This window comes from Equus quagga, chromosome 7, assembly GCF_021613505.1.
Source record: "Equus quagga isolate Etosha38 chromosome 7, UCLA_HA_Equagga_1.0, whole genome shotgun sequence".
NCBI classification, from domain to species: Eukaryota; Metazoa; Chordata; class Mammalia; order Perissodactyla; family Equidae; genus Equus; species Equus quagga.
Window position 1 is genome coordinate 831,472 of NC_060273.1, and position 27,192 is coordinate 858,663.

At 55.5% G+C, this 27,192-nt stretch overlaps 1 protein-coding gene across 4 annotated transcripts in view; it reads right to left on the reverse strand.

Annotated features, from left to right (window-relative positions):
- Positions 1–27,192, reverse strand: part of LMF1 (lipase maturation factor 1) — a 96,757-nt gene that overhangs the window by 31,628 nt on the left and 37,937 nt on the right. For all 4 annotated transcript variants that reach the window (XR_006889331.1, XR_006889330.1, XM_046666047.1 and 1 more), the window contains exon 4: positions 15,368–15,516. Coding sequence is in view for 2 of the 4 variants with exons in the window: in XM_046666047.1 (XP_046522003.1) it covers positions 15,368–15,516 (149 nt within the window). In the remaining 2 variants the exon portion in view is untranslated. The remainder of the gene's footprint in view (positions 1–15,367; positions 15,517–27,192) is intronic.

The following is a 27,192-nucleotide window of genomic DNA, read 5'->3' on the forward strand; positions in this document are numbered from 1 at the left end:
CCACCTATCCATTAATCTACTATCCGTCCATCCATCCACCCATCCATCAAGCTACCATCCATCCATCCACCATCCATCCATCCATCCATCCATCCACCCACCCACCCACCGACCCATCAATCTACCATCCATCCAGCCGTCATCCACCCCGTGGGTTGTCCAGGATAATCTTCCTCACTAAAGTCAACTGACCATGGATTTCAATCATGTCTGTGAAACACCCTCAGAGCAACATCAGGATCGGTGTTTGGATGAATAAATGGGGACAGTGGCCCATCCAGGTTGACATATAAAACTGACCTTCACGCATGGGCAGGACTTTGGGGCAGCTGAGGGCTCTAAGCCAAGGACGGGACAGTGTGAGTTGATGGGTCCTCTGGTGGCCACATGGCCAACAGGGCAGAATGACCACCCAGGATGTGGAACATGTCTGGAATGTGGAGCCCACAGCATGGGCTGAAGGATTGGAGTGTGTGTGGGGCAGGGAGCAGCTAAGACCCCCAGCCTGGGCCGCTGGTGGGTGGCACGGACACAGTGACGCCCAAAAGAGCAGGGATGAGAAATGACAAGGACGTCAGGGCAATGTGTGGCGGCCACACCGGCTTCTACAGAAAGACCAAATGAGAGCTCCTGTGGTGCACACTGGCTAGACGAGCTGCACACGCAGCCTGGCAGTCAGTTTACAAACGTATCCCAAAGGTGCTCAATTCTGAGCACCACGAAGACCCAGCAGTTACTCTGATGCTGGTTTTGGAGGGAGCCACTTCCTGCTTCGGCATCTGCCTCTCTGGGGTCTGCATACACCACAGCGGGGGTGCTGAACCTGCCCCCTGCCCTCAGCCGGCTCGGGCCGAGCCACCATCACGGGAGCTGTGTGTCCCGTCAGAAGTCAGTCGTGCTCCAGGGACCCCAGCGCTGCTATTTAGAGCCTCGCAGGATGAGTCACTTTGAAAAGCAGAGTCACGTCTTTCTGGATCACAAAAGAGCCAGAGAGACCACTCCCAGTCTGAACTGCGGTGCAGTCACGTTTGTATGAAGACAGCACTTCAGAAGTCCGAGGTGTCCTGCGGACCTGCTCTGAGCGAGCCCGTCCCGCTGACGCACGGGGACCGCCCATGTCTGATGCGGACGCGCCCGCTCTTCAGCAGGAGCACTCAGCCCGCTGTCACACGAGCTCCCCCGTGAGCGCGGGCCCGCTCCCGCATCCTCCCAGATCCGAGAGTGGTACTCTTCGGAGATTCAAACCAGGCAAAGAAGAAAAAAACAAAGTAATTAAAATGTCATTCAAATTCTAAGCTGATATGAGACACTTAAAAATCTGAAACATTCTTTCAGGAGCAGAGGATAATTATATTCCTCCCCATCTATTGATTTCTCCCTACAATGCAGATGTCAGATTTTCCACGGATTTTTTTTCTTCCAGAGTAAGTGTCAAAGGAACAAAGCCTTCTTTGAGCCTTTTTCAGCCCAAAATTAATTCTGAAAAAAAAGGCACAGACAGGCTAGTAACATGCCAGACCCAAAGAGGGCCGAGCGACCTAGAGCTGTCCCTGCGACCCCTGCTCTTGGCTTGGGAAAGGGAGAGTGGCAGGATGCTGGAACATTCCTGGGGACGGAGGAAGCCTCGGCCCCGGGCGGTGGGTGGAGGCAGGAGCAGAAGACGGGCCTGGGGTGCAGACGGCTTCTCCCCGAAGTGCCCGCTCCGAGAACACACTTCTTAAACACTCCCACTCAGCCTGGGAGAACCAGGCTTCCGCCCCAGAAAGAGCATCCGCATCTGTAAGCTGCACAAGTCCCTTCACACCTGAGGGAGGGGCTCCCCAGGCCTGTGCCCGGGCAAGGGGGGACAGCCCACGAACACCGGCGAGGGGGGTCCCTGCCCTCAGGGACACATGTGCCACGCAGAGAGCCCTGTCCCCAGCGGCCTCACTGTGAACACACTCGGCAGCCCGTTCTCTCATGGCTGGAGGTCTCTGCCGACTCTGGAACCCTTCCTTCATCTGCAAAGACAGGGCATTCCTGCTCGTGGCTCCTTCGCCACAGAGGAGCTGCGCCCCCGGGGCCGTGAGCACTGACGAACGGGCCACAGGTGCAAGGGACAGGCCTCCTCTGCCAGTGGGCATGCTGGTCTGGATGCCACTCGGGCCACGGGGAGGAGGCTGGGCGCCCTGGGCTCTGTGCTGACCCAGCTGCGTCTCTGCTCTGGGAGCTGAGCTGGGCCCCCGAGTGCTTCACCAGCAGTGGAGGGGGGATCCCAGGTCTCAGGGCGCACGGCGACCACCACATTGGAGGTTCACTGTTTGGCATCCCGCATGTGATGTCAGCCAGCACAGGCACGCCTGGGCACCTGTCAAGACCAACTTGTCTTCATACGTAAAGGACCCAGCCAACCCCAGGTAGCCACCTGGGCCAGCTCCTCTGCCGTGTCACTGGGCGGTACCTGCACTTTCTGACCCCCAGGGGTGATTAAAGAGAAACCTACCATCTGAACCCAGAAACACACATGTGAGCATGCAGACGGTCAGAGGAGACGGTCTGGGCTGACACGTGCGGCCGGGAGCAGAAACGACCAAAGCCGTTTCGTGGAGTTTTACTTTGCCCCCTCCCCGAATCCTGGTGACCCTTTGAAACCTGCCCTGACGAAGCCCGCCCAGGACAGGCTGACACGGGGCTGCGAGGAGCTGTGGGAGGGGTGGCGGCTCCGCGCTGGCGTTAGGGGCTGGGTGCATTTCTAGGCCAGGGGAACGGCTGTCTTTCTGCCTGGGGCTGTTCTGAGACAAGTGGCAGAGACGCACAGAGGTGCCGAGGAGCCGAGCACGGGGCCCGCCATGAGCAGGGGCCGCAGCTGGGGGCCAGAGGTCAGAGCGCTGCAGACATCACTTTCCAGAAATTCCCATGACGCCCCCGAGCTGGAGTCCGGGGTCTGGCCTCCTGGGTGCTCTTGCAGGAAGGATGACAGAGCCGGGAAGAAAGCCCCTTTCTTTGGTTCTGCCCACGCTAATGCAATAAAACAAATTAGAATAATTGCTCTCATTTCGGAGCAGGGACCCCAGGACGGGGCAGGCTTGTCAAGGAAATGACAACACATCCGCCTGATTCGGGTCTTCACAGGGGCCTGTCGCATTCCGACGTTTATTTCATTACATTTAATGTGATTTTACTGGAGGCGTTCTGACTCCAAGAACGAGCCCCCAGCTTCAGAGTATCACTTTTTCCCTCGGTTACTTAGCTCCTTGCTCTTCCTGGCTAATGCGTCTCACCCACTCGCTAGGCGTCAGTGCCGCCTCCGCAGCCTACAGGTCTCTGGGATGGAGGCACCACGAGTGGAGCACGTGCACACAGAAAGAGCTTTTCTGATAACCCCGGTTCACCTGCTCAAAGCAACCCCTGAGCGTCCGAGGGGGAAAGCAGAGGCCAAACACGACTCGCAGAGCTTCCTGGTCGAAGCCTCACCTCAACCCAGAACCTTCTTCCCACCAGACGAGGACTTCGAGCCTCAGACGGGGAGATGTGGGCGCTGGCGGCACAGCCTGAATTGAGAAGAGGCTTGCATATTGTGGCAGCCAGCAGCTCTGCCGTGTGGTGGACAGACGGGCACGTACTGTGCTTGCACACTGAGGACGATGCCACTCTGCCAGCAGCACCAGAGCCTTGTGGAAGCCCAGCAAAATCATGCGCAGGCCTGGATGTGGGGAGACACACCATTGACACTTCACTGTGCCCCGACATGGCTTCTGCTGAGTAGAAAAGTCAGCGGGCTGCGCAGCTGCTCTTGCCCTCTGGGCTGGGGGCTCCCCAGGGCTGGGGTGACGGCAGAGGCTCTCTCAACATCAGTTATGACCAACTCGTTCATTGTCCCCACGGTGTGTGGAGGTAATCGGGCTGCATCTCACAGCGCTCACTGCATGTAGAAAGCAAACTTGTGGTACCCTCTTAAGTCAAAGGGCTGAGCTGCAATTTACATAAAGCAAAACGCACACATCTGACGGGTTCAGCTCCACGCGTCCTGACAACTGTTACAATAAGATTTCCACCACTCAGAACAGGATGCCAATTTCCATCCCAGAGAACATTCTCCACGACCCCTCTCTAGGCAATTCCACACCCAACTGGGCGGGAGGCAAGGTGGCAGCTCCAGCTCTGCCTGTTCAGGGTGTCACACATGGACACATGCGCCAGGTGCTCTCTAGCCCTGGCTCAGGCAGGCTGTGCTCAGTACGCTCTGGGGCTCGTCCCTGCGGTAGCATCAGGAGCAGACTCCCTTTTACGGCTGAGCACCATCCCTGTGTGAACGAATCACAGGTTGTCCACCCTGTCAGTGCATGTCTGGTTGTTTCCTAGTTCTCTGTTACAATAGGGCTGCTGTGGATATTTGTGCACAGCCTCTGCATGGACACAGGTCTTTATTTTACTCCGGCAAATTCCCAGGAGTGGAGGGCTGGCTCACAGGGCAGACCATGTTTCTCTTTGTAGGAAACTGCCAACAGATCATCAATGTGGCTGCGCCATCTTACGCCCCATGTGTGACACGCCCCACGTGGAATTCCAGTTGTCCGCACCCTCACTGACACGTGGTGCTGACGGTGTCTTGGACTCAGCCCTTCTTGTGGGTGCGAAATGCGGGCTCATGGCTTTCCATGCACTCATCGCCACTCCTACATTCTCATTTGTGAAGTATGTTCCAGTCCTATGTCCACCTTTTCATTGTGACTTGCACATTCTGGATATTAATTTTTGGCTGCACCTATGCACTCCGAGTATCTTCCCCACTCTGTGGCTTCCTACTCATTTTCTTAACGGTGTATTTTGATGACAGAAAATTCTAATATCAGTGAAGTACAATTTATCAACATATTTTCTTTACTGTTTAGTGCCTTTTGTGTCCCATCCAAGAAATCTTTGCTACCCCAGGGTAACTATGTCATGTTTGAAAACCTTATGGTTCTGGCATTTATGTTTGTTAAAAAAAGCAAGGCACTTTCCTTGCCCTACTGTGTTGACTTAGTGTCTTGGCTGGAAATCAGTTGACTGTGCCTGTGTGGGTCTCTTTCTGGGAGACATTCTTTTATGTTCTCCTCTGAGAACTTTATGGTTTTGCTTTCACATTTAGGTCCATGAGGTACCTCAAATTAGAGTTTGGTACAGATGAAATAGCCGTCAGAGCTCATGTCATTCTTCTGGACAGATACCCAATTATCTCAGGACTATTTGTAAGAAACGACCTTCCTTTTTGCATTCCAGTCACGACGCGGGACCTGGTTGAGATCAACTGACAGCAGAACACGCACGAGTCTAGTTCCGGACTCCGTTCTCCTTCAACGATCTGTTTTCTAGTCTAATCAATACCGAACTTTAGTTTCACATTAAGCAGGGAAATCAGGAAGTAAAGCCCTCCAACTTTCTTCTTCTTTTTCAAGATTCTCTGCATTTCCATGCAAATTTTAGAATCACCATGTCAGTTTCTCCAAAACAGCCCACTGGGAGTCTGATAGGACTTGCCTTGAACCTCTATACAGCTCTGGGTCACGCAGAAGCCTTAAGGACGCTGCGTCTTCTGGCCACGAATGCGTGCCTCTCTCTGTCCAGGGAGGTCTTCTTACAGCCACACTGGCAACATCTCGTGGCTTTAATGTACGTCTCAGACAGCCTTCATCAGATTTATTATGAGGCGTTTGATGCGACTGTAGACAGTGTTTTCAAATCATACTTTCTAATGATTTCTTGGTGGTAATACGAAGGACCCCTCACGTCCACACTGATCTTGTGTCCTGCAGCCTTGCTATACTCACACATTCATTTCAGTCGTTGCTTTTTAGATTCCACTGCGTTTTCCACATACACATCATGTCTGTGAATACAAGTTTCATTTCTTTCCCCCACTTTTATGCCTTTTACTTCTTTTTCTTGCCTTCTTGTACCAAGACATCCGATGCAGCGGAGCAGCAGAGAGCACGGACATGGGCCTTGCTCCTAGCCATGTGGATGCTCTGTTCCCACACCATCAGCAATGGTGTTAGTGCAGCCTGCACAGATGCCTTTGTCGTCCATGCCAGCATGCATGCAGGCTGAATTGCATCATGTGCTTTTTTTGCATCTGTTGAGATGATCAAACGGTTCTTCATCTTTATTCTGTGACTAGTGAATTGCATTAATGGATTTTCAAGTGTTACACCCGCCTCGCATTCCTGAGATAAATGGCGCCTCTCCTGTGGCTGGGCTGGGCTTGCTGATGTTTTCCTGAGGGTTCTGTGCCTTTGCTCACGAGGGACTCTGGTCTCTGTTTCCTCTGTAACATCCTTGTCAGGTTTCAGTGCCACCGGTACACTGGTCACAGAGACAGGCTGGGGGGTGTCCTCCTCTCCGCTGTCTCCCGAGAGTCTGTGCGGGACTGCTGTTACTTCCTCCCTACACGTTTGATGGATCGCACCGGTGAAGCCATCTGGGCCTCCGCTTTTCTCTCTGGGATGGTTTTTGATTACAAATTCAATTTATTTAACAGACAGAGAGGCATTGAGACTGCCTGTTTCCTTCTGTCTCAGTTTTGGTAAGCTGCATTTGTCAAGGAATTTGTCCATTTTATCTAAGTTGTCGAGTCGACTGGCCCGTAGCCTTGATGCTATCCCAGGGGCCTCTTGACGGCAGAGCCGCGGCTCAGCTGCCAGCTGCTGGTGGGAAATGTCTCCCCGGTGCCCCTCAGTCACAGCCCGGCTGCGCACCAGCCCCACTACCTCTGACCTGGAAACTGCGGGGGCAGTGGCCTGGATGTCCTAACTTCCAGGTACGGCTATTTCTCTCATGTTAACAAGACAGCAGGATGGTCCGCATCAGGGGCCACACAGGAGCATCAGAAGGGCCCCACCGAGGGTGCAGTACAGGCGGAGCACAGACCCACCAGCCGCACGGTGTGGCAGTCAGGACCCACGCTTAAAGAGGAGGGGCTTGAAGCCATGTCGAAGACGTCCAGCATCTTGTCACTTCTTTCTGCAGCCTGCAGGCTATTTGTGGGGTCACCTAAATGTATGCAACAAGAGAGTTAACGCTCGTGACAGCTTATGGGGCGCTCGCTCACGCCCTAATTCTCAGGGCCCCTCCCTCTGTTCCTCCTACGTTCCTTCCTCTCCATCTACTTTATATAAAAAAGACCGGCTCCAGCCACAGCAAATACGCAGCTCGCGATGAAAAGTGCTGACTTTAGCTGCAATTTTGCTCCGTAAGAATTTACGGTATCAAATTCTTAACTCTTAAAATGTGAAGCAATAATAAAAATATCTGAATATCAGGGGAAACGTAGTACAAGACGCTGGGAGAACTGCAGAGAACACGCAGAAGAAGAAAAGCTACAGCAACGGATGGAGTGCGGCAGCAGCAGCCGTGCCGGAGACGCTGCCCGGAGCGAAACTCGACAGCAGCAGCCCCCACACCTGCTCTCCCTACTCGGACGACTCCGAGGATCCTCTAGACAGCACACAGTTCGCCTCCGCCGCTGCTCAGCTTCGCGCGGCTCCCCTCGTGGCCCGTGAGCCCGCGCCCCTCCACACCGCAACGCTCACGCCAGCTTCTTCCAGGCTCCCACGGGCCGCCATGCGCACGCCCCCACGGCACACGCCCCCACGGCCACGCGCCCACGGCCATGCGCACACCCCCACGGCCACGAGTACACTCCGGGTGGCCAGGCTGCAGGGCAGCGGAAGCCAGAGCAGGAGGCGTGGATAGGAGACCTCTAGAGCTCATACCGAAACCAAGTGTCCCCCCTTGGTACGGTCCAGCTCTGAGAAGTCCCAGCGCCAGGACGCTGGCTTGGTTCTCGGAGTTTTAGCAACAGCGATCTGAGCCCTCAGCGCAGGACGAGATCGTCCAGGACAGCTTCGCTCCAAAGCGCCGTGGGCACCCATTGTCTGCTCCGCAGGAGCTGGGGACCAGGAGCATGTGACGCGCTCTGGATACAAACCCGGGCCAGCGCGAACTCAGCTACACACACATACTCCGTCTCCACAAGAACTGAGATTGAGGAAAAACTGAAAACTGTTTCTTTTTTAAAGCACAATTACAGGCACCCTACTGCCTTACGCACAGTGATGCGGACGCCATGCCATTTACCATTTCCTGCAGGGGAGAGTCTCCACTCTAATGTGACCGAAATCCACGCATTTAAAGCAGAAAACTGAAGAAGTGCCCGGAGCTCTTCCACAGAAGCACTGGCCTGTGTCCCCGCCCCTCCTCCCCCGGGGAGAAGGCACAGTCCCCATGCTGGGCAGAGCTGCACCTCTGTTCTGAGGAAGGATGCCAAATGGGGTCACCTGCGCCCCGACAGCCACCCTGCACTGTCACAGCGACTGGAAGTGAGGAGGCCAGGGAGACAGGAGCCTCTCCACCTCGCCCCGGGGAGCAGGTGGGGATGCCACGCTGCAGTCAGCCAGCCTCAGGACACTGAATCCGTGAGAAGAACCTGCCAGTTCTTGCAGAGGCTGGCCTGGAGCTCACGGAGGGAGCTGAGGGAGCCGCTCCCGACAGGGCTCAACTTCCAATCATGCCAACCGTGGAGCGACCACTCCTGCCTCCACCAGGCCCGTGCTGACAATCTGGGGCTGTCACACCACCTATACTTCAGCAGTCACCAGTAGCTGGAGAAACGCTGGCCCACCCCAAGCAGCCAGGCCCCCAGCGGCAGGGGAGACGGGCAGGAAGTGCAGCCGTAGTCTGTCTGTCTGAGCGTCAGCACCTGGAGGGGCTGAGGGTCTTTCGAGGGCTCGAGGGCACACGGCTCCTGTCTGGTGCTCAGTAGAGTGATGCCAAGGGAAACCTGGCCTGGGGGGGGTCTGTCTGTCTCCAGAGCAGCCCACAAAGACAGACGTCCTGCTCTGTGCGGGGCCGACGGGCCACCTCCCTGAGGCTCCCCGCTGCTGCTGACCTCTTGTTGGATTTCAAAATCTAATTCACATCCCACCCTGAAGCGCGTGGCTGAGGAACTCTCGTGGATGCATGCCTGTGACACCCTCACTCTGTCAAGACACGGGACATTTCCACCACTCTGAAAGTTCTCGCATGACCCCCCAAGTCAATCCCCACCCCAAATCCCTGAGGTGATAGCTTCTGAGTGTGCAGCCACGTGCTGGCTCTGCCGGTTCTGGAACCTCCCACACAAGGACTCGGATGGTGCACGCTCCCTCGTAGCTGGCTTCCCTCACTCAGCACAAGGCCGCGAGGTCGCCCAGGCCTTCCAGGCATCAGCACTCGTTCCACCATATGCCGAGTGGTTTCCATTTGGGGGATTTAGCGCAGCCTGCCCACCCATCCTCCTGTGCATGGACTGCGCTGGTTTCCAGTCCTCAGTGCTCGTGGACAAGGCTGCCGTGTTTGCGTCGAGGGCCCTTTCCGAGCACCTGGTTCCATTCTCTTGGGTAGGTGTGGAGGAGTGGGAACACCAGGCGACAGTGGAGGAGGAGCGTCAACTTTGTGGGTAACCGCGAATGGCTCCCACAATGGCAGGACCACCTTTACAGCCCACGGGAGAGCAATGTGGGAGTTCCCCTTGCTCACACCCTTGCTGCAACCGACTGAATGTTCATGTCCTCCCCAGTCCGTGTGCTGAAGCCTGACCCCAGGGCGGCTGTCTTTGGACTAAGAAGTCATGAGGCTACATGAGGTCATGAGGGTGGGCCCTGACCCCACAGGACTAGTGCACTTACTGGAAGAGACGCCAGCTTCTCTGTCCACCAGGCGAGGACACGCCCAGAGGGCGGCCTTCGGCATTCAGGAACAGAAGCAGCCGCAACATGATCCTGGACTTCCAGCCTCCAGAACTGGGTGAAAATAAGTGTGTAGGGCTCCCCGACTGTGGTGTTGTTACAGCAGCCCAAGCACGCTGAGACACCTGCCCAAATCTGGTTCTGTCAGTCTGAGATGTTAGCTGTTCTCGTGGGACACACGGTACCTCACTAGACTAACGTGCATTCCCTAACAGCCAGGAGAGCGAGTGGACTGCAGGCGCTCAGGACAGCCACTTGCATGTCTTCCTTCGTGACGCATCTGCTAAAATCTTTCCCCACTTTTTAGGCTGATTTGGCTTTATTACAGAGTTTATGAGTTCTTTAGATTTTTCCAGATAGAGGGTCTTTGTCAGGTATGTGCTAAGTGGTGCATGGTATTGTGAATATTTTCTCCCAAACTGTGACTTGCTATTTATCAATGGTGTCTTCTGAAGAATGGAAGATTTTGATTTTGATGAAGTCCAGTTTATCCATTTTTTTCTTTTATGGTTAATGTTTTCTGTGTTGTAAGAAATCTTTGCCTATGCCAAGACTGCAAAAAATATTCTCCCATGTTATCTTCATGAAATGTGTTAGTTTCAGCTTAGGCCTGCCATCCACCTCAAACTGATTTTTGTGTATGGTGTAATGGAGGGGTTTGGGTTCGTCTACCCCATGTGGACATCCCGGTGTTCCAGCATCATTTGTGGAAAAGACTTTTCTTTGTCAGTTGAATTGACTTGGTGCCTTGTCCAAAAGTCATTTGGCCATGATTCCAGTGTGGGACTGTTTCCGGACCCTCCAATCCACTCCATCGCTATCGCTGTCCATCCTCATGCCTACACCACACCATCCTGATCACTGTGTCTTCTGGGAAGTCTTGGAACAAGCAGTGTTCTTATTCTTGTTCAAGATTTTACTCTTTATTCAAGATTGTTCTGGCTATCCTAGGACCTTGGCACGTCCATATAAATCGAAGAATCAGTTCATCAGTTTCTAAACAGAAAATCCTTCTAGGACTATGTTTGGGGTTGCATGAAGCCTACCGGTCAATCTGGGGACAAGTGACAGCTGAGCATCACGGAGACTGTTGATCCACAAACATGATGTGTCCGTCTACTCAAGTCTTCTTCCATTTCTCTTGGCAATGTCTGGGAGCTTTCAGGGTACAAGTGTTGCACTTCTTCTTTGAAAATTTCCTAAGTATTTTATGGTTTTGGATGTTATCATTAATGCTCTATCTTAAATTTTCATTTTCCAACAGTTTTTGCTAGATATTGTTGGTTTTGTACACTGGCCTTGAATCCTGCACTGTGGTTAAATTCACTCATTAGTTCCAGGGCCCCTGTGATCTCCTATGTACATGTGAATGCAGAGAATTTTACTTCTTCTGTTCCAATCTTCAGGGCTTTTACTGCTTTCCTTAGTTTATTGCACAAGCTAAGATCTTCAATACCCTGTCAAGCAGACACAATGAGGGTGGACACCTGTCTGTTCCCAGTCTTACGGGAAAAACGCTCAGTCTTTCACCATCGAGTATGGTGATAGCTGGAGGTAGTTTACATAGTTCTCTTTCATCAGGTGGGAAGTTTCCTTCTATTCCTAGTTTGCTGATAATTTTTTTTTTTGTTGTGAATGAGTGTTTAACTTTGTCTAATGCTTTTTCTACCTTGATTAAGATGATCGCATCATTTTATATGTCTCTCCCGTAATCTGGTAATTTGGCGAATTACATCAACTCATTTGTGTCCAGCCAGTCTTGCATTCTGAGGACAATCCCGCTCGCTCTTGATGCGTTATGCTCCTCATGCTCTGCTGGATTCATTTGCTAATAATTCCTTAAGAATTCTTCTCTGCGCTCTTAAAGAATATTGCTCTGTAATTTCCTCTTCTTGGCATATCTGTGCCTTCGCTGGCCTCAGAACAATGACTGGGAAGGGCTGCCCTCTGAATGAGCGCACAGGATCCTTACTGTGTCCCCCCTGAGCACATCACAGAACTCATCAGTGAGGACTCCTGGGCCCGGGACCTTCTCAGGGGGCAGCTGCTTTTTGTTTGTTTGTTTCAATGACCTCAATTTATGAAACTATTCAGATTTTCTGTTTCTTCTTCTGTCAGTGCTGCTAATCTATGCCTTTGAAGGAATTTAACTATTTCATCTAATTGCCTACGTTATGTGCATAAAATTGCTCATGTGATTTCTCTTTAACTTTTTATTTTGATAAATCTCAGACTTCAGAAAAGCTGTAAAACAGTCTGGAGTTCCTGTACGACTGTCACTATGAATTCAATTCTATTTAACCACCAACCTCACTTGGACTGCGCCAGTTTTCCCACAAATGCCTCTTTTCTGTCCCAGGGACAGTCCAGGGTGCCACTCTCGTGTTCCCAGAGTCCGACAGTTCCTCGGTCTTCAGTTGCATTTCATGACTTTGATACTTGAGAATGCTGGTGAGTAATTTTGAAGAACGTCCCTCAGTTGGGGTTTGTCTGACGTTTTCTCATAATTTGATAAGAGCTGTGCATTTTGCAAGACTGCAACAGAAGTGAGACGTGTCCCTCTGTGCACAGATCCCTCCTCTCTGAACCCTGTCCCCGAAGTCCAGCAGGATTCGGAGCTGAGGGAGGACCTACGGCCTTCCACCAACTTTCACTCCATCCACTCGGCAATGCTTTCCCCTCTGCCTGCCCCCTACCCCGCCCCCCCCTCTGCCTGCCCCCCCCCCCGTCTCCTCCTCTGCCTGCCCCCCGCCTCCCCAAGTCTCCCCCTCTGCCTGACCGCCACCCCCCTGGGTCTCCCCTCTGCCAGCCGCCCCTCTCTGGGTCTCCCTCTCTGCCTGCCCCCTGCCTCCCCGGGTCTCCCCCACTGCCTGCCCCCCACAGGTCTCCCCTTTTGCCCCACCCTCCCTGGGTCTCCCCCCGTGTGGCTGCCCCCACCTCCCCAGATCTCACTTCTGCCTGCCCCCCTCCCCGGGTCTCCCCCACTGCCTGCCCTCCCCAGGTCTCCCCTCTGCCAGCCCCCCCATCCCTGGGTCTCCCCTCTGCCAACCCCCTGTCCCTGGGTCTCCCTCTCTGCCTGACCCGCCCCCCGAGTCTCCACCTTTGCCCCCCCACTCCCTGCAGAGAGTCAGGCAGTCGAGGGGCCCACCTTATGGGTTTCCCTCTGGCCCCCCATCCCACACTGTCTGCTGTCCAACGTGAGGACAGCTGTGTCATGCACTGTGTCCAGTTTCAGCTGTCTACAGAGAGCAGGGTCACCCCAGGCCACCTCCCGACACGGCCCCACACAGCACTCCAGGGCTCAGAAGAGCTAAACATGTGGAAGCCTAGGACAGGGGGGCCACACCGACGCAGCTTGGGTGTTGGGAAGACCAGGCCTGTGTGGCACCTCGGCCACCCCGCTCCAGGTAGGATCCCTTGGAGACTGAGCCCTGAATCAGCTGCCATCTTCAGGGCATATGAGCCCTGGGCGCCGTCCAAGGGTCAGACAGTCAGCTCTGAGCTGATCCGAGGCACCGGCTGACAGAGAGCAGGAGGTCAGGCTGGGACCTCCTCCGGGGCAGGCCTGACACGGTTTTCTCGCACCTCCTCAGCAGATGCTGTCACTCTTTTTTACCAGGTCGACTCTCTGCTCGCCAGTGAGGGAAGATGACCACCGCCCAACATGCAGATTGAATCTGGTGATTATACCTGTTGGTGCACCTGGTAATTTTCATCCAGCTGGTGCTAACGGCCAATCAAGATGCCACAAAAGGAGCCTTGGCATGTGCTCCTGAGGCCCGCGCTCTGTGGGAGTGTGGGAGTCCATGCGACTTGGCGTCGCAGGCCTGGCTCCCAGCAGCCGACGGCCCCGTCACGCAGGCTGCTTGCCTGTGGGTGCTCCCCCTGGGCCCTCAGCCTCACATCCCACCTAACGAAGCTGCCATCCCAGGAGGTCCCCAGTCAGGTCCTTTGAAACGTCTCATATTTTCATGCTTTTTAAAGCCAGCTGAAGAGAGTCCAAAATCAAGACCCAGATGGTCAAGGAAGCACAGCCTGCTGGGAGCGTCTCATTGACAGCAACCGTGACATGGACTCCTGCTTTCTAATTACATGGAAAATGAATTCGGAGGAAGCAGCCACCTTACTGTGGGATCTGGACACACGGTCAGCATGACACAGAAGCCCTGGGCATCTGCAGTTACTCACAGCCCGCCCAGGCTGCATGCCCTGCCAACCATGCCAGGTCCAAACGGCATACCCCCGAGGCCTCCACACACACCTGTCTGCCCCTCCTGCGGTGCCACCCGGCCCCTGGGCAAGCAGTCTGGGGGCCCACCACCACCCACACGAGTGGAAGTGGTGGCTCATGCCGGGCCCTGGCCCTAGGCCTGCTGCCCTGGGCGAGCTCGTCCCTCTGCACTTCAGCTGCTTCCAGTGTCCCCGGAGCCTGCGGCCACGCAGCCAAGGATGTGGCTGTTAACCTAACCCCAGATGGTGATCACGCTGCGATGAACGATGCTTCGGATCTGAGAGCGGGCTCCTGACAAATGACAGGAAAGGGAAGATGTGCCCTTGGGATGCCGATCCTGCTGCAGGACCCACGGCAGCCTCCCAGGGCGGACACCCATCAACCGCCAGCTAAGGACTGGTGCTGCTCAGGATGTGAGGGTGATGGGGGCAACAAGACAGGCCCCCAGCCAGATACAGGGAGTGAGGGCATCAAATCAGCGACAGCCAGAGGGACGTGACAGCACCGGGGGCACGGGGTGCACTCTCACATCAGAAACACTGAGTAGATGGAGTGCTCGATGAGGGGGTACAGCCATGTCACTGCACGGGACCTCGCTGCAAATCCTCACTAATTACCTAGGGAAAAGCGACTCTGTGGGAGGACCGGCGGGCGCCTGAGTCAGTGTTGGGCCCAGCGGACACTGTCCCCGAAGCAGAAGGAGAAGGGCCGCCTGCCAGAGGTGCAGGACCGGAGGCTGGGCAGCCAGTGTCGGGGTCGCAGGGAGACCGAGACCCGCCAGGACTGAAGGGGACCCAGTGAGGCCATCCTGATGGACAAGCGGCTTGCTCTCGGGTGGGTCAGGAATGAGTTCTTTGTGATCGCCCCCAAGGGAAAACAAAGCGAACAGACAGCTTGGCGTCTCTGTGCCCAAGGCTCCTACGTAAGAGGAATTAGTATTTCCCAGCGGTTCTGGTGCAGGAATGAAGATCTCGTTCACAGGGGCGAGACGTGGAAGAGAAGTGAGAGCAAGTTGCCAGATTCTCTAGAACAGTCAGAGTCAAAAGGACCAGCCACTCCCGGTTTTAAGGTTCAGATGATGTTTCTGAAAATCTTAAAGGTGATTGTTAGTGAAATTAAAGCAGGATGCGTTCCTTCCGTGATTCCGAGGAAGACAAGCCATGGAACCCTAGTCTCCCTATGAACCAACCCAGAGTCATGGTTGTGAACACAGAAAATGGCTGTGCAAAGGGCCAGGGAGTTCCGGTGGAGCTCCAGGGCTCAGAGGCCTCTGAATGTCACAGCTGAAGGGGCGCAGCTGGCCATGCTGGGCCAGCCAGAGGGCACGAGAAGAATGACTGGTTTTTAGTACATTTCCCCCCAAAAAATAACAAATAGAAGTTCTACTTACTGCTCCGAGCATGATTCTGAAGATCAGCCACCGAAAGCCCCACACGACGATCCGGGATGTGGGGGTCCCTCGGGGCAACCGAGACAGAGTCCAGAGGGGGCACAGGAAGATTCCCAGGAAGCCCGTCTCCAGAAGCTGGGACTCCCATCCTGGAACAACGACAGGGAGAGAACACGAAGGGGCACATTAACAACAGCCGGGCATTTGCCAACGAAACAAGTCCCCAGACCCAGGTCAACTTAAACAGGCCTGAAAACAGGACAGACGGTGCCACTGAGGGTGCATCTCAGCCCCGAGTCCAGACGCCTCTCTGTGGCAGCAGTGGGACTGCGCGGCAGGGCCCAAGCAAGCCTCCTGTCCTGGCAGGGTGCTGCGGAAACGTGACGTGGGCCCCATGCTGAGCACGCACTGCCAGTGGGCCTGTGGAAGCCTTTCCCGTTCAACGGGCTTGCATGTGAGATCACAGCTGTGCGTGTCCTCCCTGAGGAGCAGCCACCAGGATGGACAGCGTGCGCGAGGCCAGCAGCCTGCACACGAGGTTCTGCAAGCAGAGCTGTCTCTGGTCCCTACCACCCAGGGGAGGGAGGAAGCCAGGCGGAGAAGCAGGCGGAGGTGGTGGAGGTGACAGGGGCTTCGTGAGACGGCCTCCCGTCAGCCCCGCAGGGCGCAGCCCGGCACAGCGGCAGCTCTTTGGTGGGTGTGGGGCCTTCGCTGACTCTCCTGCTGGGAACCCGCCATGGGCTGTGCAGGAGCTCAGCCCAGGTTCTCATCCTCACAGCAGAGATGGGCACTCCAGGTTCTGGTAAAAACTCACGGAGTCGGCCCCCATCATGGAAACCCCTGCTCACACTGCGTCACAGGAAACCCGGGGCCTGGGACAGGTGTCAGGCTGTCACCAACTCAGCCCTTCAGAAGGAACCTGCACTTTGTTTTGTGTATTTCATCCTGTTTTGACAAATCTCAGAAACATTATGCTGCGTGAAAGACACTGTAGACAAGAGTACATACTCTAGGGTTCCACTTATAGAAGGTTTGGAATGAGCAAAACTGAGGCAGGTGAGAGAAAGAGGAACATGGTTGCCTGGAGAGGGCGGGCGGGGGATGCTGGGTGACATTGTGCCCTGGTGGGGTCATGGGGGTGCACTTGCCAAGACTCATCGAGGCACCTTAAGGTTTGTGCATTTCATTGTTTGTAAATTTCTTTCTCAAAAAAACCAAATAAAAGTACAAACCCTAGAGTTTAGGGCTAGATGTGCAGATCTTGATGTCTGCAACTCACGCGAGATGCCCTGAACATCAGGACGAGGAAGGAACAGATGCGTGACACGGCTGGTGGGACAAGGGACAGCCGCCCCAGGAGCCAGGTGGGGGCTATGGGCTTTCACTGTACACTTGTTTGAGACTTTCTGTAGTCTGATATTTTTCATAATAAAATGGGGGGTAGAAATCCCATTGACTCTCATGTGTTCTGTGGATTTCTGAAACCCCAGTTCCAAATCAGTTCTTCTTTTGGAGAGAAATGAGTCAGTTTGCTACAAAGCAGTGTCCGAGAGCAGCAGTGCCCAGCTGGAAGGGCAGCGAGTCTCACCCTGGATGGGTGAGCGTGGCGTCTCCATGGGCTCGCTGCCTTGGCTGACCATGTGCAGCTGTGCTGGGGACTCTGGAGCCACCAGTGTGCACCCTGCACCTGTCTGGAGATGATTCCAGAAGCAGAAAGAAGCTGGGAGGGTCCTGGGGGATGGGGCCGACGGGAGGGGGTGAAGTGAGGTAGGCAGCCGGAGCCCACTGCGCCACCATGCTGCAGCCGGCCTGATCAGTCATGGCTGGGGGCCTGCCGGCACAGCTGTCACCCGACGGGAGAGGGGAGCACAGAGCAGCAGGGCACTCTGGCCAAGGCTGGCCAGGGGAGACGTCAGTGCCACCCTTCTGCAGGGACTCGAAGCCTGGGATGCCCACGTGGGCTCAGCCCGGCCCCTCCAGGGCCCACCTGCACCCCACCAGAACCGAGCACACCCCGGACTTCCCTCGGAAATTCGGGAGGGAAAAACACAGGAATCGCCTGCACTTCTTTTGCGTCACGAGATTCAGACACAGACCAGTTCGTGCAAGTCAAGTCCTCCTCGCCCTGCGCATGGTGAGAGCCGTCTGCTTTACAACCTCTCCACACCCCCTGCTCGTGTCAGGCAGGAAAGGACAGGCTTTGTTCCCGATGCGACAACTTCTCTAGTTTTATCTCGAGAGACGATTTTCATGGAGTCTGGCCATGAGTCGCTGGGGTACATTTTATAATGAACGTGATCCTAGGCCCCAGGACACCGCGGAACATGGAGTGGCTACTGTCACGGCTCGAGTGCACTCAAGGACAGATACTTTTGCTTTTTGAGAAAGGACCTCCAAGGCCACTTGTTCCCACCCATCCTCTACCTGCCGGTGAGAAAACTCAGGGAACGAGAGGCCCTGCCACCACGCGGCCCCGCGGCAGGGCAGGCAGACTCGGGGTGTTTGGCAGGGCCAGGTCGGGCACCGAGAGCCTGGGGGCGCCGCCGCCCCACAGCAGGTTGGGCCCCACAGCTCCACAGTGCCAAGCCTGCCTGTTCACATGCTGAAACCCTCATAGACGCCGAGGCGCTCACGCGGGCGGGCACAGCGCTCCCCAGGGCCGGCCTGCCTTCTCTAACTGTCACCGCTCCGCACAGACGTGAGGAGCAGAATTTTAATACGCAGTTTGAGTGACACCAATCAAAGTGACATGCAAATGGCAGAGCCCAGAGACCCACCTAAGTGCCAGGAAGCGGGTGACAGGGGACACGTTGTCACCTTGGGGATGAATGTGTACTGGCAGTGGGTCACCTGGCCCTCCTGCCTCCTTCTGAACCTGCCAGAACATTCCTTGCCCTGCTGGGGTGCATGGAGCCAGGTGTGCGGGACCCCCTGCCTCTACCCCGTCCCCATCTCGCTGGAGGCGTTTTCAAGACCCAAGCTGCAGTCCAGCCACCAGTGCTCGCGGACACCCCTGGGCAGGAAAGGGTCGCCGGCAGGCCCACCTGCTCCTGCGTTCTTGCTTGGATCCTGCTGGTCCTCGGCAGCTGTGCTGCTCACACAAGGAACGCCATTGTTCTCTGCCTCGGTGTGGGGAGGCATCTCCAAGAAAACACAGGCCCAGTGCGCTGCCCGGTGTCCTCCTGCGGCCGAGAGGCTGTGTGCCTACGGATGGCACAGCACACTGCCAGGGCATCGCCTGCTGGGCTGGGCAGGGGACAGCCTAGAGGATGTGCTCACAACCGTGACAAATGCCGACCCGAACAGTTAAGAGGTTCCACTATGAGCCTTTGATCAGCTGGAAGTCCCTACTCAGGGGGCCCCCTGTGCCCAGACCCTTTCTGGAGGGATACAGGTCCCCAGCTCTTCCACTTGGTGCACAAACACCTACATAACAATTTCAGTTCGAGGGGGCCCTGGAAGGTTCTACCGCATTGGATGTTTCTTGGGGACAGTCCATCGATGGCCTCCAGGTCGGAGAGCAGCAGCTCAGGCCTCTGCATGCTTGGACAAGCCTCGGCCAAGCAGATGCGAGCGGTCAGAACAGGCGGACGCTCTCCCCGCTCTTGCTCTCTAGGCTTACGCTGCTGAACAACCGTTTAAAACTCCAGGGCACGGGGCGCCTGGCTGTGCCTGCCAGGCAGCCACACACGGCATCTGAGCAAAGGCCCATGATACCAGCTGAGTTTGTTTAGACAGAAGCACAGATCCTTGGGCTCCTGCTCAGCTTCGGACCTGGGGTCCCTCACTCCTCTGCCCCGCTCGGGGCACCTGCCCCCCAAATACAGCCAACGTGGAAGTGCTGCTCACGTCTCCCTCTCCTCAGGGCCGTGGGAAAGAGTGCAGACACTGTTCTACTGAGGGCCCAGGACACCCACCACCCAGAGGCCTGCCCTGTGCCTGGAGACGCGGGGTGCACGGCCCACAGGCATTGCACCCTCACGGTGACAGCACGGTGCGGCCTGGCTGCTCCTCCAGGAGAGTCCCGCTGACTGTCTGCTCCGGGTGGGAAGAGTGGAGACAGGGAGGCCAGCAGACACACTGCGGCCGACAAGAGGGCCACTGGGCTGTGGGGGCTCAGAGGGTGGGCTCGCGCCAGGCCCCTGGGGAGATCGCCCAGAATCAAGGTCAACTCACACAGGCCAAGCCGCCTCTGACCAAGGAGGCAGATGTCACCTGAACAACATCTCAGAGGTGGAAGCCGCCAGGTGCCCGCTCCAGGAGAAAATACTAACCGAGATCTCGTTACCATCCTCGAAACTATTACAGTTACTTAGAAAGAGCAATTAAATATTGCACGCACAGATCCTTCAAAAGTGACAGCCACCATCCACGTGAGAACGGGAAACCCATTAGCTTCACGGTTAAAAACAAGGAAAAGGAGAAAAGCGCTTCCCTCCTGATGGGCTGTCACTCCTGCGCCGAGCGCCCGCCCTCGGCCGCCCGCCCCGGCTCCTAATGACGCCCTGGAGAGCGCCTGGAGCTCGAAGAAGTGACTATGTGGATCTCCGTGGTTTACGTCTCAGGTCTCGTCTGCACAGCCACCAACACGGCAAAGGTGGGCTGTTGGCTGCGGAAACTCAGTGGCCATTTTTGTGCTCTGGGATAAGAAAGCCCCACATCGCAGTTCCGGGGTGACCCCGCCTCTCACAGGTAGCGACCCCTCCTTGGTCATGGAGCACCAGACCTCACGTGTAGGAGGGCTCAGGAAAGCCAGTGCGTGAGACAGGGCGGGGGGTGGTGCACACTGCAGGGTGACGGGTCAGCTGTGGGAGCGCCAGCATCCTGGCCCGCTGTCCTTGGCACCACCTGGTGGCGGGGGACACTCAGACTCTGGCATCAGCAAGGATGGTGCTGGATCCTTCTTACTGCCCCGCCTGGGGTCTCATGGTGGGCGTGTGCCCAGGTCCAACGGGCCAGCAGCAGTTGCTGGGGAGGGCACAGGGCGGGGGAGCCCAGGCACACAGCATGGCAGTGTGGTGGCAGGGCCAGGCGGGCAGCTCAGACTTCACTCAGCAGGTGCTATGACACCAGGTGCCGTTCACTCTGATCCCGGGTCCCCCTCAGCCGACCTCAGATGGCGGGAGAGGCGCTCAGATTCCACAGACCAAGCTACAGAGGGCCGCCTGGGTCTGTGTCTAAAAGGTAGGGCCCACCATCCCGGGCTGTCCATCATGAGGGAGGCAGGCCACCCCCACTGGGCCATGTGAACCTCACAGGCACTGGGACCTGAGTCACCGGGAACATCACTGACTTTGTCTGTGGTCCACGAGTGCATGGCCCACGGACTCCGCTTCTCCATGCATCTCTGACTCAGTGAAAGCACCTTGCGTGGTTAACGTCTGCAAAGCGCACGCCTCTAACAAAGGCCCGTCCTTGGCACGTCTTGCAGGCTCCAAGCAGCAAGCCAAGTCCCGGCGGAGGACAGAGCCTTCCCCTCTCGCTTGAACAACTGAGGTGGCCGGGACTCAGGGTGTGCCTCTCACAAGTCCTGACAGCTCTGCCCCGGCGACGTCACTGTTCCACAAGGCCAGGCCTGAGTCTGCATCACTGTTGCTCAGTGTGTGTGATGGAAACGCCACTCAAGGAAAGTGCATTTTGAAAGCAGAGCTACGGTCAGGAGTGTGCACCCCCCGAGCCTGGCCCACATGCAGAAGCCACCCCGCCCAATCAGGCCACAGCAGGCTCTAGAGGGGGCCCGTTGGAGCCCCGACTCCTGTGGCGTGGAGCCACGGATCAGTGAGAGGACAGTCCTCGCTGCTGTGTGTCTCCCTGAGAGGAGGGCAGGGGAGGGAGCCTCCCTGATACTGTGCGTGAAGTGCCGCCTGCCCGGCTGCCACTCAGACGGGAGCTGGGAGAGCCGCGTGCTGCCAGTTACTGCTACAAACACCGCTGTCGTGACAGGCGCATGATACCAACCGACCAGCTAAGACGCTTTCCTCTCTCACTGAGACAAAATGCAAAAGGAGATCAAGTGAAAAACGTAAGGGAAGCAGAGACAGAATCTGAAGCCGAACTCCTGCCAGTGTTGGAACCAGGCTCCCATTATGGAGCATCCGTGTGGCAAGTCATGGGGGCCACCCCACAACCTGCCCACACCTGTCCAGCCGAGAGGAGGAATCCCCACCTGGCCTGCTCACCTGGTCATTTCCCTCTTACACCCTGTCACCATGGCAACCAGCCACACCAGGAGGTGCCACACGAGCACCTGCAGGGAGGGTGCCGTCGGAGGGCCTTGCAGGGGCCCACTGCCCTTCCAGCTGTCAGAGTGACCTGCCAGAGCTGCCCTTGCCCTAAGGGGACAGACTCGGGCTCATCCTTCTTTCTAAGGGGCCGGGAGGCACTGACACTGGCGACACCCCAGAGATGGGGTCATGCTCCTGCCGCCTCCCTGGCCTTGGCCTAACTCACTCATGCTGGCCTGGTCTGGAGCCTCCTGTGCCCCTTGCCCCCCGCCTGGTCCCAGGACCCACTCAAGGCCAGGCCTGCCCAGGAATCCTCCAGAAACAGCTGGAGCTGGGCGGGTCTCTCTGGACATGAGCCCCATCTGTCCAGCCACCTGGTCACATCTCGCATCAGGAGAATGTGGCATGTAAGGCTGGCTTTGCTGTTCTTGCTATTGGGCAGCCGATGAGAAGCACATGGACACAGCCTGACCGCTAAAAGGAAAAGCTGGCCACGGGACACTGTGCATTTCAGCTGATGAGATCTAAGCCAGAGATCAGATGGTGAACGGGAGCACATTTTCTAGCAAGCAAGTATTTTTGAAAGAGCTGGTTAAAGGCTTCATGCTTTAAATAAAATCATTTTAAATTGCATGCTCCCAATTATGAAGCGTTTAGAAAATTGTTAATATACGTTTTAAGGATTCCTTGGGCTCTGCTGGGAACAGGAAGTGACCCGTGCAGCCCGCCCACCCGCACGGTGACCCTCCGTCCATGGTCCTGGTTAACAGTTGCTGTGGCAACCAGACTTCCTAGCCCCAGGTGTCCCCTGTTGCTTAGATCTACAGGTGTCACCAGCCAGCCCAAAACAGAGTCCACAGTAATGACCTGAGGTGGCTTTATTGGTTTTGGATAAATAGGAAAATACTTCCTGTCAACGGAAATTAGTCATAGCCCCAAAGATTTTTAGGGTTAATATATTCCAAATAGTTAATGTACATCAGGCTGAAGGGCATGCTGCATAACCATTCCTTTGTCTTTTGTTTCCTGGGCATGAAAAGTCGCCCAAGCTTGTCTCAAAGTGACTGTCAGAATCCCAAAGAAGTGCCGGCCAGCGCTGTCCACAGGACTGTCTACAGCGATGGGAACATTCCGGATCTGCCTGTGCCGTTGGTGCCCACTGGCCACAGGGGGCCGTTGAGGGCTTGAAATGCGGCTTGAGGGGGACGCAGCAGCCCCAGACCCTGCTCTGGCCAGTCCGAGAGGCACATCTGCTTGAGGCGCTGTGTGTCCACAGCCCTGCATGGAATGGGTGGCCAGGCTAGCACCCTTCCAGCAGCCAGGCGAGCTCCCACCCACATGCACCCCAGGCCCCATGACCACCGAAATGGGGTGTCACCCTACCCCACATCTGAGCAGGCTATCAGCACGTGCGCGTCTGTGCTCACTGAAGTGGGGTGTCACCCTACCGCATATCTGAACGGGCTGTCAGCATGTGGGCCATCTGTGCTCGCTGAAATGAACCCCACGTCTGAGTGGGCTGTCAGCACATGGGGCATCTGTGCCCGCTCAAGTGGGTGTTGCCCTCGTCCCCACATGATCTTGTAAGGATGACCCAGTTGCAATCATAGCTTTTCTGAATCTTCCCCACACACTCAGTGAACACTGTTTCCGGGCGTCCTCAAGGCTGCTGATGGGCATGCCCTTGTCACATGAGGGAGGGTGGGGCCTCGCTCACGGGAGAGGTTGGCAGGTCTGGTCATTACATAACACATGTGCTCGTCAGAAATGATGGGGAGGGCCAGCTCACCTGGAAAGTAGGAAGGAGTGACACATACTTCTCCACGTGGCACATACCTAGGTCAGAGGTCAGGGTGGCCATCCAGCCTCTGCCCCATGCAGACACCATCTCCACTGGGGGTCGTGCAGTGGACACACCAGCGTTCTTCCTTCCCTCCCTACAGCTCTGTCTGTCCACATGTCCTAACAAGTAGACGTGTGTCCCAGCTGGCTTCCCCATCCCTTTGAAAGAGAGTTCTGTCTGGCCCTCCAGCGAGGTCAGCGGTGACAGGCAGCTCCTGCATCCAGAGGCCAGGATGCTGCTGAGGCGCAGCCCACCCCACAGACCATACACACACAGGGACGAGGGGGAGGGCAGACGTTTCGGCCACAGAGCCAGGGCCCAGTGGGCACGGCCGCAGCCACAGTCTCGCTCAAGTCACTCACAGAGGAGCCTGGGGTGGTGGTTCAGCAACTTGGGGAGGGGCAGTGACACCCTCAGGCTTCACGTCCTTGATGCATCAGGGAGCATTTCAGAAATGCTTCCTCCAGAAGGATCAGCATACAGGAGAAGGTCAGCTGATGTGGGTCATCACGGGAAATGCCACAGGAGTGACCCCAGAGAGACCGCAGGAGAGGACGGGACCGGTCAGAGCCCACTGATGGCCTCGTGCACCCCTCTTCTCTTCCCTGGGGTCTCCTTCCTTGCTGGAGGCCCAGGCCCACCTTTAGTCTCTGCCCCAGCACCCATCCGTACGGCCCTTTGGTCACGTCTCTGCTCAGATGCCCCCTCTCAGGGGTGGCCTTCCCTGGACATGAAATTTACAACTGGGCCTCAGACCATCCTGACAGGGCATACCCAAGAACACTCTCACCACACGACATACTGCACGTCTCACCTGTTTCCACTCTCCATCCGTTCTGCACCCCGAATGCAGGCTGCAAGCAGACAAGGCAAAGCATCCACAATCAGCAGGTTCAGGATGTAAAGGAAAATGCACTGATAAGGCATAAACAGACGGGAAAACTTGGCAGAGAAACAGAACTGTAAAAAAAGAACCAAACAAAGTCTGGAACTGGAAAGGAAAACCTGAAATTAAAGTTTTACTAGGTGAGCTTAACAGCAGATTGGAGGACAGAGAATAAGAGGTAGTGAACATGAAGACGGCCCAGAGTTACCCAAGCTGGAGAACAGACGCTTAAGAAGGAGAGGAGGGAGAAATGGAGCAGGAAAAACTGAAAAACACTGGCAAAAATTATCCAAATTTGGTAAAAGACATAAATTACAGATTCAAGAACCTCAGGGAATCATAAGCAGGATAATATCCTCCCAAGGATGCATGTGTAGGCACGTCGCAGCCATCTGCTGCAGACCAAGGACACAGCCTCCAGGGCAGACAGAGAAGACTGGAATTCCCACTCAGAGAAGTGACAGGGTGCACGACAGCCGACTTCCTGCAGCCATGGCGGAGGTGGGGAACCGCGAGCCAAGGGGGCAGCCCCCCCCCCCACCAGGCTGTCTGTGCTGAGCTTAGAGCCCCGAGTCCATCAGCTTTCCCAACAGCAAGATGCCCCAACTGTGTGCAAAGGGCGAGTGTTGAGCACAATCAAAGATTTCAGAGGAAATACGCACTCAAGCGATCCCGTGCCGGGGTGAAGGGAAACCCATGGCCCTCACTCAGTGGGACACTCAGCCGTCTGCCTCAGCAAGGCACGGACAGAATGCTGGTCATCATCACAGACTGTGCTTAGAAGGTACACTGTAAAAAACACGGACCATTTTCTTTTGGACATAAATCAAAAACGTAAGATTTTGCCTTAAGTGCCTTATATTAGTAACGACAGAGATGAAAACGGTACTACCATCGTCATAAAAATGCTGTGGCCTGTAAGTGAGAAAACAGAGGCCTCCCTAATGTTAACTGTCTAAGGTCTGTGTTCTGATTTCAGTTTTCAGACATGCTGAGTCCTCTAACTGTCATTCACACAGGTAACTATGGCCCTTCCCCTCCAGCCACCAAAACCAAGGAACTCTCGTGTGGAACGAACAGGACACGAGTGCCCTGCAGAGAGCTGTCCGCTGGGCAGGTCCCTGGGAAAGTCAGCCGGGCAGCTTGGCCGGAAGCGAACCCTCCCTCCTCACTGGGTGCGCACAGACGAGGAGTCCTGCGGGTTCTCACGCAGACCCAGTCTTGGCACAGAGCAGGTACAGTCCTGCGCGGTGGGAGCAGTGGCTGGCTGGGGGCAGGAGGGAACTTTCCGGGGTGATGGTGTATGTCTGGATCTCCATGGGAGTCTGGACAACACAGGTGTATGCAACTGTCAAAACCCTAAAAATGTATATTTAGGATCTGCACATTTCATCGTGTGAACTCTTTGTCAAGGGAAAAAGCCGCCACACACTGAGCTCTGGTTAAAGGTCTGCACACTGAAGCCTTTGTTATTTAGGGCAAGTGCCCTGATATCTGGCATTTACTTTGAAATCTATCAAAATATATGATGAAACTATGGAATCTAGGTGGCCCACATACGGGTTTTTACTACACAATTCTTTCAGCCTTCACAGTATGCTTTAAGTTTTCTGTAATTACATGGTTTTGAAAGTCCCATTCAACACCAACCCACATGGAGGTCTTAGCCATAGCAAAAATGAGAGAAACACAGAAAAGTCATAGGGTTTGAAGGGGGAAAAAATACGATTGCCTACATAGAAGTTTTTTTTTTTTAAAAAGAAGAGAATCTACAGAAGGTGAACTCTACTATTGAGTGGTGTCAACAGAGTGACTAGAAATGACATTAAAAGGAGTCCTCTAGGGTGTTTGGGAACCAAGTCATTCTGGACATTGATAAGTAAAGGGAAAGAACAAAGAGTTTAGTCTGACTCTCCTGGAGAAACTGGATTTGGAGCAACCAAGCAGTTGAGGGCAAGTTTCTTTGATAAAAAGCCCCTGATAATAAAAGCCAGCAGAGTGACAGACTTAGAACACTGCCCCCTGCAGACCCCACGGACGAGTGCAGACAGTGACCACGGAGCCCACAGGGCCCTTTGGCGCGGCTGATGGAGAACTTTCTGACGGACAGACGGATCAGGCTGCCAAGGCCTGGCGCCTCAGCCACCTTCCTGCGGCAGGAAGCAGGGGCAGCCTGGGCCCTCTGACCACCACGCCAGACAGGCCCACACCCGTCCCTGCCAAAAGCAAAGCCGACTGACGCAGCCAGCCCAGGGGATGAGGGCCGGGGACACCCGGCCTGGAGGGAGCCGCCAGCCAAGCAGGACAAACGGTGCTCCCTGAGTCTGCGACACGGCGGGACACGACTCCGCAGCCGGGAAGGCAGAGGACAGACGGCTCTAAAGAGACTGGAAGGGCACATCCGTCAAGCGGGTCGGATCCCTCCTGGGACAAACCTATGCAACGAGTGGCAACACTGGCACACTGAGTAAATATTTGATAGAACTTGTCCTAACTTTTTGGATGTGATGACGGTATTGTAGTTACTTTGATCTTTCCGGAGCACGTAATGAAGTCTTTCGGAATGGAACAGGGAATGCCCGGATTGTACGTAACGGAGCAGAAGGGGAGGGCAGCAAACGGCAGCCTGGCCGGTGCCGGAACTGTGCGCCGAGACGGCACCCGGAGGTGCAGGCCGCCCTTCGCTTCACTTTCATATTAGTTGGAACTTTTTCATAACCAGAAGTTAAAGAAAAACAAACAAGGAAGGAATTCTCCCCTCTTCTGCGTGGGATGTTTAAAACTGACCACCGGCATTCCCACGAACCGTAATAAACCAATTGTGAAATGCCGTGTCTTAAAGTGCCATTTGCTCTGGAAGCCAAACTTACAG